The 22,327-nt window shown below is 40.4% G+C and overlaps 1 protein-coding gene across 1 annotated transcript in view; it reads left to right on the forward strand.

Moving 5' to 3' along the window:
- CDH20 (cadherin 20) overlaps window positions 1–22,327 on the forward strand; it is a 236,552-nt gene that overhangs the window by 189,546 nt on the left and 24,679 nt on the right. Inside the window, exons 4-7 of the mRNA XM_062200291.1 lie at window positions 743–862; window positions 3,410–3,577; window positions 9,370–9,557; window positions 16,964–17,217. Coding sequence (XP_062056275.1) covers window positions 743–862; window positions 3,410–3,577; window positions 9,370–9,557; window positions 16,964–17,217 — 730 coding nt within the window. The remainder of the gene's footprint in view (window positions 1–742; window positions 863–3,409; window positions 3,578–9,369; window positions 9,558–16,963; window positions 17,218–22,327) is intronic.

Genomic DNA, 22,327 nt, shown 5'->3' on the forward strand with positions numbered 1-22,327 from the left:
TTCTGTGTGGGTGCAAACTGTTGAAATCTTTACTTAATATATACTAAATTGATCTTCTGTATATAAAGAGAATTGAAAATGAATCTTGATGTGAATGGAATGGGAGAGGGAGCCGGAGATGGGAGGGTTGCAGGTGGGAGGGAAGTTATAGGAGGGGGGAAACCATTGTAATCCATAAACTGTACTTTGGAAATTTATATTTACTAAATAAAAGTTAAAAAAATAAAAAAAGATTAAAATTTTAAAAAGAAAAAAAATTCTAGGAGCCAGCACTGTGGCACCGCCTACAATGCCAGCATCCCTTATGGACACCAGTTCAAGTCCCAGTTGCTGCACTTCAGATCTGTGTTTCATTAATGCACCTGGGAAATCAGGGGGGAAATGGCCCAAGTGCTTCTGCTACCCACGTGGGAGACTCAGGTGGAGTTCCAGGCTCATGACTTCCACCTGTGCAGCCCTGGCTGATGCATCCATTTAGGGAACCACCAGATAGAAGATCTCTCCCTCTTTGTCTCTCCTTGTCTATTTTTAACTCTTTCAAATAAATAAATAAGAATCTAAACACAATTTGCATCCCCACTAAATGAGTAAGAGACAGGAGTTATTAACGCTTGAGGCAGCCAGAGATTTTCTCAATGAGGCAAATGTAACATCTGCAAATGCTTTGACCTTGACCATTCAGAATTGCATACAGCATTTCAAGACTGGACTTAAACATGTTTCCACCCCTTCTCTTCCTCAGGTACCTCTGTTATCCAGGTTACAGCCACAGATGCTGATGACCCGACGTATGGCAACAGTGCCCGGGTAGTGTACAGCATTCTTCAGGGCCAGCCATATTTTTCTGTGGACTCCAAAACAGGTATCTGATGCAAGAGTCGTCAGAAATGTTTGCTTTCTTCCATAAAACTTTATAACTGCTACTTACGACAGACCCAACTTTCCTTTTCAGGGGCTTTATAGGGAGCATCAACCAGTAAAGCTCAAGGATTAAAAGAGAAAATTAGCACTGGCCTGGCAGGGAAGCGCAGTGCTATGCTTAAACAGTACAGTGTCTTGATTCTAGGCTGGACTACACAAAATATCTCCTTCCTAGCTTTCAAAAAAAAGTCCTAGTTACTCCCAGGGACTAAGGGAGGTCTTTTATAACTCCAAAAAGACTTGAGAGGTTTTACACACTCATCAAGGCTCCCTGCAGAACTAGATTCACTGATTTGGAAATTAGAAAGAACCTTAGGGGAATCACCCAGACCATCACCATTCACTCAACAAATGAGGGAAATTGGGAGCTAACAAAGTTCATCTGATTGTAGATAAGTCCCTTAACATGTGGTCTGATGTCCTTTCCACTGAGCAGAGCACAAGACCAGAATGAATGGCTGCTGGGACATCCAGCTTTCCTTGAGGGAGAAAAGAGCATGTGGCATGTGTCCCCAAAAAGACAAACCCCAGCAGAGAGAGCAGCAGGGAGAGCAGAACAGGCCAAAGGCAATGTGGCAGAAAAGGACAAACCAGCACAAGTTTAGGTTTTTGTTTGTTTCAATTTTACACAGGAGCTTTGACTACTGAATTTACATGTTTTCATCCACAAAAGATTCCTTTTAATACTTTTGGGTTGGACAGAGTAATTATTAAATCATTTCCTCACATAATACCAAGTTTTCTCCTTATAAAACACATTTTACATATTACCATATTTGACCCTCCAAATAATCGTGTGAGCTAACAAAATATATGAGGGGATCTTCAAAAACTGTATGTGAAATATGTAAATGAAAAAATAATTCATGGATTGCAAACAAATTTTGCATCAAAATAAACTTATCATTTAATTTCATTTTTCCACAAACTTTTTGATGTACCCTCTTATAGGAGGTATTATGACTATGACTCTTATTTTACATAAAAGAAAACAGAAGACCTAAGAGTGATTAACAAGGAACTTGAGAAAAGAGACTTGGAGACACAGAAGTAAAGTCAATGACGAACACTCAAAGTCACCTCTTTATTTCAAAAAGAAAAAACTCATTTCTATTATTAGCAACCTGATAGAATTTTTTCCCCAGAAGTCCTAAGGGGAACCAAGCATTCAGAAAATTATATCATAAAAGGAGAAAGTGAGGGAGTGTAAATTAGTAAGAGGAAAGAAAAAAGACTGCGGTTAGGGATGCCTATAAAACAGTAACTGGGAGGGAGGAGAGAGGAAGAAGAGAGCCCATGGGGAGGAAAATGCAAGCTGGAAGAGGGTAATGTGTCCTCTATATCCTAAGAAGAATCTTACATCACATTGACAGCTCCCAGGGGGCATATATAGTATTAAGGTCAAAATACATGAAAAGATAGTTATTGCCATACCCATGGGGCATTTTAAAAAACAAAATGCTGCATATTTCACTTTAGAATGTTGTTACTCCAATGCAATATATACATTACACAAGCAAACTGGGGTCTGGTTGCTTCCCAACCTGTTGTTTTGTTTTGTTTTGTTTTGTTTTGTTTTGTGTGTGTGTGCGTGTGTAGAAGGTCTAGTTAGCCAAGGGTCATGTTGTAAACCTACAGCAAATAAGCCTTTAATCTTTGCCTAGAGTGGATAGAAGTCAGGCGTGCTAAGTTGAAGGATTAAAAGGGAGATAAAACATTACTGCACATCCTTGGCAAGATCAAAAAACACATTTCAATCAATGGCCTTTGGTTTAGAACCCCTCTTCTTAAGTGAATCCATACGGTCTCACTGCAGTACTGCTACCTACTGTCTGGAGAAGCTCATCACTTATGCAGAGTAAGAATAAACAACTCACAGAGCATCTTTCATGTCCTAGCTCACAGAATTCAGTAAAGCACAGAGGTAAGCAAAACACAAAAAAAAACAGAATGACTGTCTGACAAAAGGGAGATCAGATCAGAATTCCAACCCCACTTTCAGGTAGAGGGGAAGCTGTAAAAAGCAGAACAGGAGGGCCTTATCTCAAGAAGTCACTCACATTGACAAGAAAGAACTGAAGGAGAATCGTTCAAAAAATCACAGATTTGTAGACATATGAGGCTTTGTTTTCTGGAACCAAACCCCTGTTTTCTGTGGTGACACACAACAGGCAGTCTGAAATCACCTTGGACTGCAATTCCCCAATCCTGTACAAGAACCACTGCTGCCACCTCCTGTTCTCTTTCCATAATGTTGCTGGGAGAAATCGGCCCTCTGAACTCTTCCTGCTGGAATGGTATCTGTCATTTGTTACAGGGCAGCACTGTTTTGGAGCTGGGATTTTTAACTCAACTTTAATCAAACACATGTGACTTGCATCTCGCCTCTAGGCATTAACAATGCACAAGAGGGAAACTTGGAAACCAATCATTTAAAAACCAGGCTTGTGGTTTTGTTTTTAAACACAAAGTCGTTTCTATCCTGCAGGTGTAATTAGGACAGCTCTCATGAACATGGACAGAGAAGCCAAAGAATACTACGAGGTGATTATCCAAGCCAAGGACATGGGAGGGCAGCTCGGAGGATTAGCTGGGACCACAACAGTCAACATCACCCTCTCGGATGTCAATGACAACCCACCTCGCTTTCCCCAGAGTGAGTATTTAAGCAGCAAGAGCACAGACCTCAGGCCACAGAGATGAACCTGTCACAGAAGTGCGGGAGAAAGGCTAGCCTGAGTTGCCTTGTTAAATTATTTAGGGATTCATTCCCGCCATTCATCAAGTAATTCTCATATAAGCATTTCCCTCTTCTGGGTGCCAGCTTCCTATAGCAAACACTAAACCACTGTATCTCGAACTTCTTCTCATTGTCTCCTTTCCTTTTTTTACCTGATAGCCTCACCCACCTATCCTACATAGAATTAGATACCAAGGAATAAGATTTGTTGGGTAGGGTTCCATTTTCATGGGCCACAAACAATTGTAATAGCTAAGCTTTTTTTCACATGTCACACCCACACACACCCAGAACCAATTTTTTGCTCCCAGGAGCAAAATATTGCCTGAAATTAAGTCAAAGCGGCCAGCGCCGTGGCTTAACAGGCTAATCCTCCACCTTGCGGCACCAGCACATTGGGTTCTAGTCCCGGTCAGGGCACCGATCCTGTCCCGGTTGCCCCTCTTCCAGGCCAGCTCTCTGCTATGGCCCGGGAAGGCAGTGGAGGATGGCCCAAGTCCTTGGGCCCTGCACCCGCATGGGAGACCAGGAGAAGCACCTGGCTCCTGCCTTCGGATCAGTGAGATGCGCTGGCCACAGCAGCCATTGGAGGGTGAACCAACAGCAAAGGAAGACCTTTCTCTCTGTCTCTCTCTCTCTCACTATCCACTCTGCCTGTCAAAAAGAAAAAAGAAAAAAAAAGAAAAAAAAAAAAAAGAAACTAAGTCAAAGCTGTAGGTGAACATCCACCCACCTGATGATATTAACCAGTCACTTCATAGGCAGGTACCAAATATCTGCCATGTAAGGGGATGGTCACAAAAGGTGTAAGACACTTGAAACCCAGTCCCTGCCCCCCATGAAACCTAAGATTCACTTAGGGAATGCACATTCTTTACCCAGGAAAAGTTAACCCACAGGTAGCATTTGGAGTGCCTTGCAGCACAATGATAACTTCACAATAACTAAGATGAATGGAGGCTTCCTGGAAAGATGGGACTCCAACGGGGGGTTGAAGAATATGAAATATTTATATAGGCAACAAGGTAAAAAAAATTGCAGAATGGAGCATTCATTCATTCAAAAATACATGTTCCATACATCATCCTAGGAATGGGACACACAGCAGTGTGTCCTGGCACTCCTTTGTGTAGAAACCTGCATGTAAGAATATACAGATATAGATACACACACACACACACACATATATATACATCTAATATAATTTTCTTTTTTTTTTTTTTTTTGACAGGCAGAGTGGACAGTGAGAGAGAGAGACAGAGAGACAAAGGTCTTCCTTTGCCATTGGTTCACCCTCCAATGGCCACTATGGCCGGCACGCTGCGGCCGGCGCACTGCGCTGATCCAAAGGCAGGAACCAGGCGCTTCTCCTGGTCTCCCATGGGGTGCAGGGCCCAAGCACTTGGGCCATCCTCCACTGCACTCCCGGGCCATAGCACAGAGCTGGCCTGGAAGAGAGGCAACTGGGACAGAATCCGGCGCCCCGACCGGGACTAGAACCCAGTGTGCCGGCGCCGCAAGGCGGAGGATTAGCCTATTGAGCCGTGGCGCCGGCCGTCTAATATCATTTTATGTTAAGAAATAAAATTGCCAATATCATGTTATGTTCAGAAGAACAGATCTTAAAAATGTAATGTATTTCCAATAGAATCCATAGAAAAGTTTTTCAGCAAGAGAGAGAGACACAAAGAAAAGTAACTTAGTGGCCTATCCAGGATGGGCTGGCAGGGCGGAGACTAGAGGCAGAGGATCTCTTAGAAAGCTTTTGGTGTGGTCCAGATTTGAAATGACAAGGACTTAAGGAAATGACAGGAGGAGTGGAGTAGGAAAATATAACTTCTGCGTGTTGATTTCTTGACTAAGGGAGCCAAGGCAGAGGGTGGAGTCCAGGATGACAACGATGTTTTAAGTCTGGATGACAGACAGAAGTATTGCACTGCTGATGGAAATAGAAGAGGCATAATGGAACCTATGGCAGGAAGGAAAGAGATAAATTCAGGTTTGAATATGAAGTGACAGCAGAACATCATGCTGAATGTCCTTAAGGAAGGTGGAAATACAGAGCTACAGCTAAGGAACAGAGCCCAGAAATGGAGACATTCGAGAAGCAGATGCCTGAGGGAGTAGCTGGAAAAGTGAGAGCAGCAGACACAATATCAGGTGAAAGATTTAACCAAGGAATTGGGGCTTAAAAAAAGAAAGAAAGAAAAAACTAAATTAAAAACAGAATCATGCCAGGTTATCGGCTGAATAGCTGCATTTTCAATCAGTCAGATGAACTGAACTTTCCATTTTATCTTTGGAAATACTAAAAGAGAACTTAAACATTTACATGCAATGGGTACACACAAATTGCCTATGAGCATTCATGAAAGAAAAAGGTAGAATTCTAGTTAAGCATTTCACCAACAGGGCAAGCAAGTAGGTAACTAAGTGGATTGGCCCCACAGTGCAGAACACTAGGGCCCCATGCAACAGTTTGTGAAATGCCATGTGGAATGCATTTTTGTTGCTTTGCCAACCCCAAGACTTCCAACTTTGTTACTTTGAAAATGGCTCACACTGCCCATACTATAGACTATATTTTCTTGAACATCCTTGAGCTATTTGGCTGTTTAAATTTGAGACTATGAAGGTATCTCTGATGGAGACAGAGAAGAGAACCAAGTTATTACATAGTACATAAATATATGGGCTTGGCCATATTAAAGGAAAATCACGTCACCCAAACATGACAGTGTCACAACAGCATAACAAAATACAAAGAAAACTTGGGTTTTAATCTTGCCTACCCTGCAAACTAACAGGTTCACACCACTCAAGCTTTTTCAAAAAATAATGGAGACTGTATTTTTGGATATTTAGGATAGAGTAGAAGTATGTATTGTTTCATGGAAGAAAAATGGAAAATATAAAGTAACTGAAATCTCTGGCCTCAAAGCATCCTCCCACATTATCTCTGCTTCTACTACAATGATCGCTATTTTTGGACTTTTTTATAATTTCGTTTATCTCAACATTAAGTTTTTTCCCCATATGTTTGCTAAACTTTTGTTTAGATGAACTCACTTTCCATAACTCTATCCTGAATAAATTTTTCTGCCTTATGATTTTTTTATCATTTATTAAACTTTTATTTAATGAATATAAATTTCCAAAGTACAGCTTATGGATTACAATGGCTTGCCCCCTCCCATAACTTCCCTCCCACCCGCAACCCTCCCCTTTCCCGCTCCCTCTCCCCTTCCATTAACATCAAGATTTGCCTTATGATTTTTTAAAGATTTATTTATTTACTTATTTATTTATTTGAAAGCCAGAGTTACAGAGAGGGAGAGACAGAAAGAGATAGAGAAAGAATCTTCCAACTGCTAGTTCACTCCCCAGATGGCCACAATGGTCAAGGCTGGGCCAAGCTGAAGCCAGGAGCCAGGAGCTTCTTCCAGGTCTCCCATATGAGTACCAGCAGCCCAAGTACTTGGGACATCTTCCACTAGTTTTCCCAGGCCATTAGCAGGGAGCTGGATCAGAAAGGAAGCAGCAGGGACACAAACTGGTGCCCATTTGGGATGCCAGGATTGCATGTGAAGCTTTACCTGCTATGCCACTATTCCAGCCCCTAATTTTTTGATTCCTCATCGCAGGAATTCCACTTCTTTTCCACAAATATTATCATAACTAGTAACAGGATGATGACCAAATATACACTCATTTTACATTGAACAAGCTCAGTCACCTTTAATTGAATTAAATATAATGGAATATCAAGATCTCAAGCTATTTATTTTAAGCATAGTATATCACAGTAAAAATTCTATGCATATGTTTATAGCATGTAACATAGCTTTTCTGGTGTGGAGAAAACTGTAGACAGATGCTTGTTTGCTTTTCCCAAAAACTGCTGTGGCAGCAAGGTGTGTAATCATCAACAACTTTAGAAGTAAGTGGAAAGAGACCAGAAATCCAAGTGCTTGCCACTTTTAGAAGAAACATTAGAGATTTCTCTGCTCACATTTATAAATAACAGCCATCATTTCCTCTCCTGTACATGGTAGAATGGTGGCTGGAGGCTGTCACCCTCCCTAAGTCTTTGTGAAACTGAAACTCTGACACCCCAGCTTTGCTGTAGCTCATAGTGAATCATAAAATGAAAGAGAGGGGCCAGAGCTGTGGCGTAGCAGGTAAAGCCACAGCCTGTGGTGCCAGCATCCCATATGGGCGCCGGTTCGAGTACCCGCTGCTCCACTTCCAATCCAGCTCTCTGCTATGGCCTGGGAAAACAGTAGAAGATGGCCCAAGTTCTTGGGCCCTGCACCCTCATTGGGAAACCAGGAAGAAGCTTCTGGCTCCTGGCTTCGGATCGGCTCAGCTCCAGCCGTTGCAGCAATCTTGGGAGTGAACCAGTGGATAGAAGACCTCACTGTCTCTCTCTTTCTCTCTCTCTCTCTCTCTCTCTCTCTCTCTCTCTGCCTCTCCTCTCTCTATGTAACTGTGACTTTCAAGTAAAATAAATAAATCTTAAAAATGAAAGAGAGCACTAAACTATTGAAAATGTATAGTTTTTCTTTAGTCAGTCATATTATAATTGACAAAATAATGAAGAACACCAAAAAGTTGAGCCCTAGAGAAGATAAGTTACCAAAGATACTTTGTGGAGATGAAAAATGAACTAAATTTAAATGTGAATTCAGGATATCAAGTCAAAAAGAAGAACATTACCAACTCTGAGCTTCCTACATACACTTGTAAGAATGTTTTTTGGTAATGTATTATAGAACAAATAGCACCATGTGTCTGTCCATGAAGAGGCAGGCAGTGAGCAATCGCAGGTTGCAAGAACTCATTAACAGACAACACATGGAGCTGGTGGCACTTGCTCCCTGTGACTCTTCCTCTTTACAGACTGCTTGACTCCATTAGCTCTGGTCATGTGGACATAGAGGTGGGCACTCAACACACTGGGTTGACAAGAGAAGTGAAGTGAAGGTGGCCATTTGAAATTTACATTTCAAATGTAAAAAGAATATATATAGGCTTTGTTTTCACGTGTTTTTTTGTTTGTTTGTTTCTTTATCAGACAGCACTGACATTTGGGGAAACATTTTAGTGCATTAGGAAGTACTGTTGGCCCTCCACGCCCATGAGTTCCCCATCTGTGGATCCAACCAATCACAAGTACTTGGGTCCCTGCCACCTATGGAAGAGACCTGAATTGAGTTCTGGGCTCCTGGCTTATGCCTGATACAGCTCCAGCTGTTGCACCCATCTGAGAAGTGAACCATCATACAGAAGCTCTTTGTTTCTCTCTCACACTCATTCTCACTCTCTCTCTTATTCTATGACTTTCAAGTAAAATGAAAATAAATTTTAAAAGAATTATCTTCAATTAAAAACAGAGAAAGAGAGAACTTCCTACTACCCTGAAGGTAAATTCACTGGGATGAGAAACAATTGTTTTTATCCTTCCTACTGTTAGCATTACAATCAATCAATTTTGACTCCTCCTTATTGAACATTCAGCACAAGCCTATATGGGTGACTATTTTCTGAGATTCCCTGGACTTCAATTCTCATCTGTAAAACTGAAGTTTTAATTTTTGGAATGAAGAAGATGTTTGACATAGCATGGCTGATTTGATGTGACAATGACAAGACATGTTTTATAGTGGCAGATGATCAAGAAGGCATGTTCTTGATTTTCTCCACAGAACATTATCAGATGAGTGTGTTGGAGTCAGCTCCAATTAGCTCCACTGTGGGGAGAGTGTTTGCCAAGGACTTGGATGAAGGAATCAATGCAGAGATGAAATACACTATTGTGGATGGAGATGGTGCTGATGCCTTTGACATTAACACAGATCCCAATTTCCAAGTAGGCATCATAACTGTGAAGAAGGTAATCCAACTCCTTTCTACAAGTTATTGTCATGGATGCTTTGAATGTATATGAATAAATATGATATAATATTAAATATGATAAAAGCACAAAGATGGAAACAGGGACAACAGGTGAGAAATTATTGTAATAACCCAGATAAGAGGCGATGGTAACCTGGTATACGGGAGTGGGAATGGATGTGAAAAGAAGTATTCAGAATATGAATACACATTAAAAGTAGAGCAACAGAATTTTCTACAGGATTAAATGAGGATATGAAACAAACAGAAGAGTCCATTAAAATTAAAGCAAATAAGATGCAATGTGATTTCAAGAGACTGAGCATAAATAAAAAGAGGACAGTAACATGGGATTTGAGGCACCCCAACATGCGGAGGTCAGAAGGGCAAGGGCAAGCAGACTGATCAGGAAGTCAGGAGGAAAATCAAGGGTGTATGGTACCTTGTGGGCATAAAGAGTGTTTCCAAGAGAAGGGGGTGATCATCTGTGACCACCACTGCTGAAGGTCAAGTAAGAACACTGAAAATTAACCACAGACTTTAGGAACATGAAGATAATTGATGACCCTGACAGAAGCAACATGCCTATAACTTACAATGTGGCAGAAGGTTATGTGGATTTTTAATATCTTTATTCTATGCTGTTTCATAGACCTGAATCACCATTACTTTAGAAAAGAAAGGATGAGTTCACATATCTGTTCTTTATTCATTTAAGGTGCAATGAAATACAGCAAAGGAACAGGTATATCCAAAATTCTTCCAACCAAAAATCTTTAGAACTAACATCCAACTTAGAAGCAGCACAAAACTATGAGATTTACTGAATCACCAAATAAATCTGGATATGATTAAAATATTTTAATTTTATTCTCATTCTTTGAAAATAATATACTAGAATTTAAAATGTGATAAAAATAATATCAACTTCGTACAGGATGAAACATTAAAAACATTCCCCTATTATCTTGTTAGCCATGACTAGTAACTATAAATGCCCAAAGTTCTGAGCAATTATCATTTCTTTAATGCAAAATTTTTATCCAAAAAATTAAACAATTAGGAATTTTTGAGATTCTCAATATTTAAATTTTTATATCATGAAGTAATATATGATAAAATTCTAAATAATACTACTAAGTGATGCTAAATTATCACAATACAATTTTGAACCTATTACAAGGCACTCATTAAAAAGCAGCCTACTAACTGTAACAATTTGAGGAACCTCATGTCTTTCTCCAGCTCCCTTACCTGGAAAAAATATTGAGCCTCATAAGACACTGTCTTTCACTGTCATTACTACAACTATATCCATGTTTAATCAAAATACATGTCAATTTTGTCAAGGTCATTTTGATTTCTCTTCTGAACTTATAAGCTATCAGAAAATGGAATTAAGAAAGAAGTCAATAAGCTGGGTGATGGACAACTGGCATGTAATAAATACTTTAGAGACTATTGACTGCTGAATCTACACCTTTGGAATACCTTTCACTCAGATGTCTGGTATATACCCGTCCTCCCACTTTGTCATTAACAATGTCATAAAAAATTGAAACAAAAGTTCTGCTTTTGATGTATTTCCCTTAGGCCTATTATTTATCTAAACATCACATACTTTTTCCAAAAGAGAAATTAAATTGAACTGATAGAATTGGGTCTTCTTCATAAAACTACACAAATTATTAACCAGCACCTTGTGTCTTTTTAGCTTTTAAGTAATCAATCAATTGATTTTCAGTCTCTTAAATGCTTGAAGTATAACTTGAAATATATAATTTTCAGAATGCTCTTTATTCTATGGAAGCACAATTTTCTAGTCTTCAGCATGTCTTCCATCTTCCAGAAAACAATAAGTAATTGTTTAGTGTCCATTCTCCCCTTAGGCAGGTCACAAAGAACAAAAATTCTGCATTTCACCAAATCTAAGATGCCATAAATTGAAAATATTATTGTTTTATGTACCACTTTTTAAAAATCCTGCCAGTTTAAATGCTGCAGCACTTTCTTATTTCTTTGTTTATAGTTAAAGAATTCTAATAGCCACAGTTAGACATATTTGCTTCACTAATATCAGACTTATTCCCTGCTGTTGTTTCCACGCCACTCTGCCTACACAACTTTTTTTACAATCCTTGATCATAACACAGTCTTTCTGAAGACATACAGTTCAATATATGTAATATCAGCAATATGCAGAACTCAACAGCAATATAACAGTATGAATAGCTCTGACCAGGTCTGGCATGCACAGGTGATAACAACTAGATCCCATCATCTCCTAATGAGTCTATAGCAATTTTAAGATGTCATCAATCAATAGGAAAACTATTTCCAAAATATCAAAATAGGGAAAAAAGTACATCTTAAAATTACTGAAAATATGGTAACACAAAATAGAGATTTTTCAGTTAAGTAATAAATAATAATACATTGTGAAACTTTTTGCACTATTTAAAATTTTGCTGCTACCTTTTGGGCTTTAGGCCTTGCTAGAGAGAATAAAAATATTGCACTGAGGAATAAAAAATATGGCTAAGTTATACCCCTAGCCCTTAAATCTGGGGAAGGAGGCCAATATAGAAATATATTAATACAAATTAAGAGATGCTATAATGGAAGTATGATAAAGCACTATGAGAACATAGAAAGTAATACTTAAATCTGCTTAGTTAATATTTAAAGCTGCATTACTATATTGTGCCATAACTTTCATGACTCAATTTTCAAGGATATAAATGACTTTTCATTCTTGTATGCACCAACTCTAGGAAATTTTCTTGCACGGAACCTGGGTTCTCAAACACTATTATTCTTTGATTTATCATCATGAATACATAAATAAACAATTCTTTGATGTTAAAAAATAAGAATAAAAACAATGCAAGAAGGAAAAACCAAACTCATACCGATGTGAACAATTTAAATCTTAGTGTTTTGGGTAATGATTTCTTTCTCTTTTAAAGGTGGAAGTGAGAGAGACAAAAACCTTAAATAATATAAAAATCATTAAACAACTTAATGAAAAAGAAATTTCAACAATAATTAAAAACTCATTCTGGTCTTTAAAAAAGATGGTGCTGGAATAATTAGAAACTGTATGCAAATATTTTTAAATGAGCCTTAATTATAATTCACAAAAATAATCTCAAAATGGATCTTATACTGAAACATAAAAAAAAATTAAAACTATAAAATTCCTAACAAGAAACATAAAAGAAAATCTTTGTGACCCTAATTAGGCAAAAATTTCTTTGCTACCAGAATCCCATTCTACAAAAAGAAAAAGTGGTGGCTGGCGCCGTGGCTCAATAGGCTAATCCTCCGCCTTGCGGTGCCGGCACACTGGGTTCTAGTCCCGGTCGGGGCACCGATCCTGTCCCGGATGCCCCTCTTCCAGGCCAGCTCTCTGCTGTGGCCTGGGAGTGCAGTGGAAGATGGCCCAAGTGCTTGGGCCCTGCACCCCATGGGAGACCAGGAGAAGCACCTGGCTCCTGCCTTTGGATCAACGCGGTGCGCTGGCAGCAGCGCGCCTACCGCGGCGGCCATTGGAGGGTGAACCAACAGCAAAAAGGAAGACCTTTCTCTCTGTCTCTCTCTCTCTCTCATTGTCCACTCTGTCTGTCAAAAAATAAAAATAAATAAAAATAAAAATAAATAAATAGAAAAAAAATTTAAAAAAAAAAAGAAAAAGTGGTAAGACTCCATTGCTACTAAGAGTTTCTGCTCTTCAAAAGCTATTGTTAAAAGAATGAAATGACAATTCATAGATTGGGAGAATATATTTGCAAATCACATATCTGATAAAGTACTTTCATACAGAATATATACAGAAATCTTCAAGAAGACAGAGAAAAATGTACCAGTAGATATTAGGGAAGTACAAATCCAAACCACCATTATATACCTGTGCACACATACAAAGATAGCTAAAATCAAATATGGGGGCTGGTATTGTAGCAGAGAGGGTTAAGTGGCTGTCTACAACACCAGCATCCCATGTGGGCACCAGTTTGTATTCAAGCTGCTCTACTTCCTATCTAGCTCTCTACTCATGCCCCTGGGAAAGCAGTGGAAGATGGCCCATGTACTTGGGCCTGTGCCACCCACATGGGAGACCTGGATGAAGCTCTTGACTCCTGGCTTCACCTGGCCCAGCCCTGGCTATTGCAGTCATCTGGGAAGTGAGCCAGCAGATGGTCTTTCTCTCTCTCTCTCTCTCCCCCCCTCCCCTCTCTCTTTCTCACTCTGTCTTTCAAATAAATAAATAAATATTTAAAAACACAAGGATACTGACAAGGATAGGAGGAAACTCTAACTCTCCTGCATTCCTAATGGGAATACAAAATGATATTGCACTCTGAAAATCAGTCAGGAAGTTTCTTATAAAGTTAAAAATATATCACATAATCCTGCAATCATATGTCTAGATATTTACACATATGAAATGAAAACCTAAGCTCACACAAAAACCTGTGTCAAATCTTTATAATAGTTTTATTCAAATATCAGAAATTAGAGACAACCCAAACATGCCTCTAGTGGAGAAGGAATAAACCAACTGTCATACATCCATACACTGGAATATGACACAGCAATACAAAGGAACAAACTGTTCAATACAAAGGAACAAACTGTTCATTCAAACAACATGGATGAGTCTCAAATGCATTGTGCTTAGTGAAAAAAACCAGACTCAAAAGATTAAATAGTGAGTAATTCCATTTAGATGATACGCCTACAATGGACAGAAGATGGATCTGTGGTTGCCAAGGGTGGGATGTTGGGGGCAAAGCTGCCTACAAAGAGGCACAGGGTAGGTTATGCAGAGGGGAGGAACAGTTTTATATCCTCATTATCATGGTAGACACATAACCAAATAAATTCATCAAAACTTGACAAACTGTACTTGAAAAAAAGATGAATTTTGGGGCCAACATTGTGGTGTAGCAGGTAACAAAGCCACCTGTGACTCTGGCATCCTGGCTGCTACACTTCTGATCTTGCTTCCTGCTAATGTACCTGGGAAAGCTGGGGAAGATGTCCCAAGTGCTTGAGCCCCTGCACCCATGTGGGAGACCCAGAGGAAGCTCCTGGCTCCTGGCTTCAGCCTGGCCCCGACCTGGCCATTGTGACCATTGGGAGAGTGAACCAGAGGATGGAAGATTCTCTTTTTCTCTCCCTCTCTCTCTCTTTCTCTCTCTCTGTCCTTCTCTGTCTCCCTCCCTTTCTCTCTGTAACTCTGGCTTTCAAATAAATAAAACAAATATTTTTTAAAAAGGAAAGAAAAAAGATTAATTTTAATGTAAGCTATACCATAATTTAAAAAACAGGTACAAAATTCACACCAGTTTAAAAAAATGACTTACAATTAAAGGAAAACAAATTTTGCCAAGCTCAAATCTAACATCAACAATAGCATCCACTTTAGATTACTGATACATAAAGGAAGGATTTTAAGAGAATATAATGTAATTTACCAGGAAAGAAAAATATCTATATTTAGGGATTACATAAGTAAATTGGTAAAACTAGTCCTTCAAATATATCTGAATCCAAGTGGCCAATTTCCCTGGGTATGGAAAGCTGGCCTTTTGCCCAAAAATGCAGGAGGCAAACAGACTGAGGGAAATGGGTTGCTGGGTTTATGTGAAAATGGTTGACAACTAAGAAACACAGGGACACAATGTTGGGCACTGAAAAAACGCTGACCAAGTGGGAACCTAACAACAACAACCAAACAAAAAACTTTGTTAGAAATTGAAAATCACAGACTACTGAGGTTTGTTTCTCAAAAGCAAAACTTAAATGGGGGCATGCCTTTTTCTAACACAAAACATGCTGACATCCAGCATGTTTTATGAAAAAAGCTCAAGTGAATGCTTTGCTAAAAAAAAAATCTGTTGTCATTATGTTGAGCTTTATTTATTTATTTATTTTTTGACAGGCAGATTGGACAGTGAGAGAGAGAGACAGAGAAAAAGGTCTTCCTTTGCCGTTGGTTCACCCTCCAATGGCCACCATGGCTGGCACGCTGTGGCTGGCACACCGTGCTGATCCGATGGCAGGAGCCAGGTGCTTCTCCTGGTCTCCCATGGGGTGCAGGGCCCAAGCTCTTGGGCCATCCTCCACTGCACTCCCAGGCCACAGCAGAGAGCTGGCCTGGAAGAGGGGCAACCGGGACAGAATCCAGCACCCCGACTGGGACTAGATTACCCTATTGAGCCACGGCGCTGGCCTATGTTGAGCTTTAGTAACTGTTTTACTGCCCACTGTAATTACTCTATCAGACTCACTGTCCATTTTCCCACAATTTTTAAGTTATTCATATTTTGAGATAATTGTGACTTGAAACACAAACATTTTTATCACCTTAAAAAGACATAAATGGGTTTATTCTTCACAAACAGGACTTAAGTTCACTTCCTGCCCTGCAATGCTGTATTTGGTTTGAAATAAAGCATTCTGAAGGTCATCACAGATGAAAAAGGAGAAGCAACCACAACAAATTATATTTTATGAGGTGGAATTTTACTAGACAGATGAAGACTTGTGGCTGAACCCTGGCTGAGGAATTCCCACCTGTCAGCCCATACTACTGCTCTGACACCACAGGACTGGGTCAGATCAGCCCCGCTTTCCACGCTTCCTGGGTCTCCTTTTCTTCAACTGCAAAATATTGAATTAAGATTTTAAAAGGGATCATTGGGGATGAGCCAAATATACAAATATCGATCAGACACTGCCTCAAGAACCTTTATAAACCCTCTCATTTCTTGGAAAGAATCACTATTGTCTTTGGACTCAAGGAAGAACTTCTTTTAAGGAAGCAACCAGAAAAGCCAAAAGGCTGCCTGAATATTCTGGAACAGCAATGCATTTCCACCAGCCCGCCTGCCTCCCTAGTTGTTTCTTAGTCCAAAGACAAGGTTTTCGTTTTCTCTCTCAGTTGTCACAGCATCTTTTCAAATGAGCAACCATCACTAAAGATGAGGCACCAACCATCTAGGTTTACTTGGGATAGAAGAGGTTTCCAGGAAATAACTTTCCATTGTACAACTGGAATAGCCCCAGGCAAACAGGCCTTAGCCTGAGGTCTCCTTGGGCCTTCTCTAAAGAATGTGCTGATAAAGAGCAGATAAGGTTAAGCCATGTTTCCCCTGAGTAAATGGTGCTATAACTGAAGTGCCTAGCATCTTCCATATTCTACCCACCCAAGGTACTGACTAGAAGACCAAGAGCTACAGAACAAGAGAAAAGTCTCCCTCAGTTCCCCCTTACCTCTTTTCCACCATTTTAATAGGTTTTGAAGACTTCCCACCAGCCATCAGTATTGAACATCCATTGAAACCTGAATATATATGTTAGTGGTTAATCAATTTTCTTGTCATTACTTTCCAGCCCCTGAGTTTTGAAAGCAAGAAAAGCTACACCTTAAAAGTGGAAGGAGCCAATCCTCACCTAGAGATGCGTTTTCTGAACCTAGGCCCCTTTCAGGACACAACAACAGTGCACATCAGCGTGGAGGACGTGGATGAGCCCCCAGTGTTTGAACCTGGCTTTTATTTTGTGGAGGTGCCTGAGGATGTGGCAATTGGGACGACCATACAGATCATTTCTGCCAAGGACCCAGATGTGACCAACAACTCCATCAGGTTTGTCCACAGAGCTCACCTTTTCCTTAGATCTTGGAATTTTCCATAGTTTTCTAGCACTTTTCACTTTGCTTTTTTCTTTTCTATCCCATCTCTGAAGACTCTCCTCCTTCTTCGATTTTTTCTTTTTAAATAACACGGCTTTGTTATGTCACTTCAAAGTGTCATTAACTGCACAGTTCACTTTTGGCTAGTTAAGACACACACATACACCTCAGCTGTGGTCCCTCTGACCTTTGGCAATGGGTAATTCTGTGCTGCTGTGAGGTTTTGCCCTGTGCTTTGGCAGACTCAGCAGCAGCTCCAGCCTTGAGCCATTAAAACCCAGCAGCATCTCCTGAGTAGTAGCAACCTAATATATCCCCAGACACTGCCACATGTCCCAGAGAGGTGGTAGAAAATCACCCCCATTGTAAGCCAGGATTCAGATCAAGTACACCCAAACACAAAGATATGAAAACATTAAAAACTGTTGACTTTTAGTAGAGAGTATAAAGATGAGCACTGCACATTCCTTCAACCTTTAGGACTCCTGACATGTTTCAAGTCTAAAAAACAGGAAACATAACATACATCGTATGTGGTTATACATGGACTTCAGAATTGTTGCACCACAATAAATTTATCTTCTAGTTCCATGTACCACAAACTTATTCAATTGCCCTCACATATTTCCATATACTATGTAAAGAACACAGAAAAACTGCTGTCGATGGCTTCACCAACACATGAATTGGCAAGACAGAGCTTTGTACTGCAATCCCACATATCTGTCTATCCAATGTATGTTTTTAAATTAAAGATTCCAACCAAAATTCTTCCCCTTTTAAGAACAGGAGGTGTGTTCTTACAGCCATGGCCATTTCCCACCAACTCTGGAACCAAAGTGCAAACAGCTGGTGGACAGGTTGACACTTCAACCAGCCAGCGCAACTGCCAAACCTCTGAAGCTTGACACCAAAGATCAGGAATCTAAGGCTGTTCGAGGCCATCTGTCACATTAATTGTTGAAAGACACACAGTAAAATCAATCTGGGGCTTTAGTGCAGATAACACATTTACAACACAGCCCAATTTATTTATAAAATGCTTTTCTATCATCTGGCTATTTCTCTCACCTGGTATTGTTTCACATTTAATGAAAACGTGCTTTTGCAATTTAGCAAGAATGGCTCTCTCCAGACAGTGACTACACTAGGGGGAAATGTGCTTCCTCCAACCAACTGGTAAACATTTTAAACAAGTGTTAAAACAGCTAATGATTTTTGTTTGAATCCTGATATTCCATTTTTAAGTCAATTAATCTTTCAAAAACTTTTATAGCAGTGAAATTTAAACTGTAAAATTTTTAAAGGTGAAATAGGATGGGAAAAAGTTGGTAAAACCAGGTCCAGGGCTGTGGTATAGCAGGTAAAGCTGCCACTTGCAGTGCCAGCATCCCACATAGGCGCTGGTTCGAGTCCCTGCTGTTCCACTTCTGATCCAGCTCTCAGCTAGGGCCTGGGAAAGCAGTAGAAGATGGCCCAAGTTCTGGGGCCCCTGCACCCGCATGGGAGACCCGGAAGAAGCTCCTGGCTCCAGGTTTCAGATGGGCCCAGATCCGGCCAATTTGGGCAGTAAGCCAGCAAATGGAAGAACTTTCTCTCTCTCTCTTTCTCTCTCTCTCTCTCTCTCTCTCCCTTTCTCTCTCTCTCTCTCTGCCTCTGTGTAATTCTGCCTTTCAAACAAATAAATAAATCTTTTTTTAAAAATGTAAAATACTTGGTAAAACCATATTATCCCCCAAAACAACCATAGCAAAAATGAACCAAATTCTATTATAGATTTCCAGAAGCCAGGAATATATAACTTCTGGTTATAATCTATTAAAATATATACCTATTAATTATATACCTATTAATTTGTAATAGATTAATCTATTCTCATCAGAGAAGATACTGTGAGGAAAACTGAGATTAAAATAGGAAAGACTGTTTGAAATAAAATAAGCCTAAGCACAGATCCCATTTCTAAAATCATCAGTCAGGATAGCTTATGGATGCCTCCACATCTTCTTTCCAGATTCTGACTCTCGACCCCTTTGTGGTAAGTACTCTAAGTATGATGCTGTCAGGAATCACTTCTGAAGAACAAAAAAGCAAGAGCATGGACATAGTCAGGAAACATACATATATCTATACACCCCTATCATGTAGGAGGGTCCTTCAAAAAGTTCATGGAAAATTAAACTGAAAGCTTATTTTGGTGCAAAAACATTTTGAAATCATGCACAGTTTTCATATTGCAATTTTTCGTGAACTTATTTGAGACATTTCATTTGCATGGATTTCAAATTTTTTGCACCAAGATAAATTTATTTTTAAATTTTAATTTCCATGAACTTTTTGAAGTACCCTGGTGTGTGCAGCATTTGGGAGGAAAGTCCTTTGTGATCTCAAGACATCTCTAAAAAAGAAAGACAAACACCAGTAGGTTCCAGATCCTGTACTGGCATGGAGCAAAGTGAGGTAGACAAATTGAAGCGATCCTTCTAGCTTACAGAAAATGCTGCTATGGATGACAAGCCAGGTGCAAACCATCCTTTGCCAGCGTGTCCATCAGTGTCAGGGAGGACCCTCACAGAGTGCATGGCTATTGCAGTAGAGCCCAGTCATGGTGACCCAAGAATAAACAAACTGGAGGCACACAGCAGGGTCCACTGGGCTATTCTGGGGCAGGATTCTGACTCCTCATTGAGAAACTGGCAAGAACAAGGTCCCAGTCCTGGAGGTAACAAGACAAGCACCCAGGCATTGGGAGCAATGTGGAGTTCCAGTTATACAAACTGAGGACAATGCTCCCTCTGCATTGTGGCTACAAAAAAAAAGGAGAGAATTCTGATTGCGAGATATAAATTTCCTGACATTTTGTGCTGTGACACTAACAAAGAAAGATCTCTGAGACCAAGCAGAATGTCAATAGTCCTAGACTTCCACAATAAAAGCATCCAGAGGCCAGCTGTAGCTTAGTGGATAAAGCTGCTGTCTGTGACAATGGTTCCCATATGGCACCTGATTCGTGTTCCAGCTGCACCACTTCCGATCCAATTCCCTGTTAATGGCTTGGAAAAAGCAGCAGAACATGGCCAAAGTGTTTGGGGCCCCGTCACCCACGTGGGAGACCTGGAAGAAGCTCCTGGCTCCTGGCTTAGGTCTGGCTCAGCCCCAGCCATTGTGGCCATCTAGGGAATGAACCAACAGTTGGAAGATCTCTCTGTCTCTCCCTCTCTGTGACACTGACTTTCAAATAGGTAATAATTCTTTAAAAAATAAAAAGTAATAAAAGCACCTAGAAGTCAAATCTCTAGCTATCATTTAATAAACCCACTTGGGAACTGATTTCCTCTGTTATCATTCCCCAAATTACTCACATTATTTCTTTTTTCATATAAAGGTTATTTTCTTTTCAAATAATCTGTTTATGTTGTATCCAGGATGGCTACTTAATTCATCAAATGCATATTACTAAAAATAAAATACATAATATATCATCAGAAAAATCAACATCGGTGGGTATTTGGCATAGCAATTAAGTTGCTTGGGACACCCACGTCCCATACCAGTGTGTCTGAGTTTGAGTTCCAGCTTCCAACTCTAGCTTCCTGCTAATATGCACCCGAGGAGGCAGCAGTGATAGCTCAAGTACTTGGGTCCCTGCTACCTTTGTGGAAGACCCAGACTGAATGCAGGCTCCTAGCTTCAGGCTGGCCCAGCATGGCTTTGCAGGCATTTGAGAGTGAACTCACTAACCCAACTCTTTCACTGTCTCTGCCTTTCAAATAAACTAAAAATAAATAAATAAAAATGTTCTGGGGCCAGTGCTATGGTGTAGCAGGTAAAGCCATTCCTGTATCCCAAATGGGTGCTGGTTCAAGTCCCGGCTGCTCCACTTCTGATCCAGCTCCCTGCTAATGTGCCTGAGAAAGCAGCAGCAGATGGCCCAGGTCCTTGGGCCCCTGCACCCATGTGGGAGACTTGGAAGAAGCTCCTGGCTCCTGGCTCCTGGCTTGGGCTTGGCCTAACTCTGGCTGTTGAACTCATTAGGGGAGTGAATCAGTAGATGTCTCTGTCTCTGTCTCTGTCTCTTTCTCTCTCTCTCTCTCTCTGCCTTTCAAATATCTCTTAAAAATAACTTTTAGAAATCAATATATCAGGGCCAGCATTGTGGCACAGTAAGCTAAGCTGCTGCCTACAATGCTAGTATCTCATATCAAAACACCGGTTCAAGTCCTGCCTGCTCCACTTCTAATCCACCTCCCTGCTAATGCACCTGGGAAGGCAGCAGAAGATGGCCCAAGTACTGAAGTCCCTGCCACTCATACAGAGATCCAGATAGAGCTCTGGGCTCCTGGCTTCAGCCTGGACCAGTCCTGGCCATTGTGGCCATTTGTGGAGTGAACCAGTACCGGGTGCTAGTCCCGGTTGGGGTGCCGGATTCTGTCCCGGTTGCTCCTCTTCCAGGCCAGCTCTCTGCTGTGGCCCGGGAGTGCAGTGGAGGATGGCCCAAGAGCTTGGGCCCTGCACCCACATGGGAGACCAGGAGGAAGCACCTGGCTCCTGGCTTTGGATCAGCGCGGTGCGCCGGCCTCAGCGCGCCGGCCATGGCACCTGTTGGGGGGGGGGGGGTGAACCAACGGAAAAGGAAGACCTTTCTCTCTCTCTCTCACTGTCCACTCTGCCTGTAAAATTAAAAAAAAAAAAGATATCTCTCTCTTTCTTGCTCTCTCTGCCTTTCAATAAACAAATCTTTAATTAAAAAAAGTTTGTGGAACAGAAGATGAAAAAATAAATATAAAAATATCAACATATCACCCAAATTAAAATGTTATGGATAAAAAGACATTGAACATTTTTAAAGATGAATAGGATTTCATAATCTTTTTATAGAGTCAATGGTGTGTTCAGGTATATAAACTAGTTGTCATTTAAGCCCCAAAAATGAAGTATTCAAATTTAAATATATGTATGCAAAAGATACAGTGTTTGGATCCCCTGAATTTTTAATAAATGCTGGAGGAAGTCCTGGGAAGCAGGATATTGAACCATTTGGCAACTGAAACAGAGTTCTGCTG

The sequence above is a fragment of the Lepus europaeus genome, chromosome 9 (genome assembly GCF_033115175.1).
Source record: "Lepus europaeus isolate LE1 chromosome 9, mLepTim1.pri, whole genome shotgun sequence".
NCBI classification, from domain to species: domain Eukaryota; kingdom Metazoa; phylum Chordata; class Mammalia; order Lagomorpha; family Leporidae; genus Lepus; species Lepus europaeus.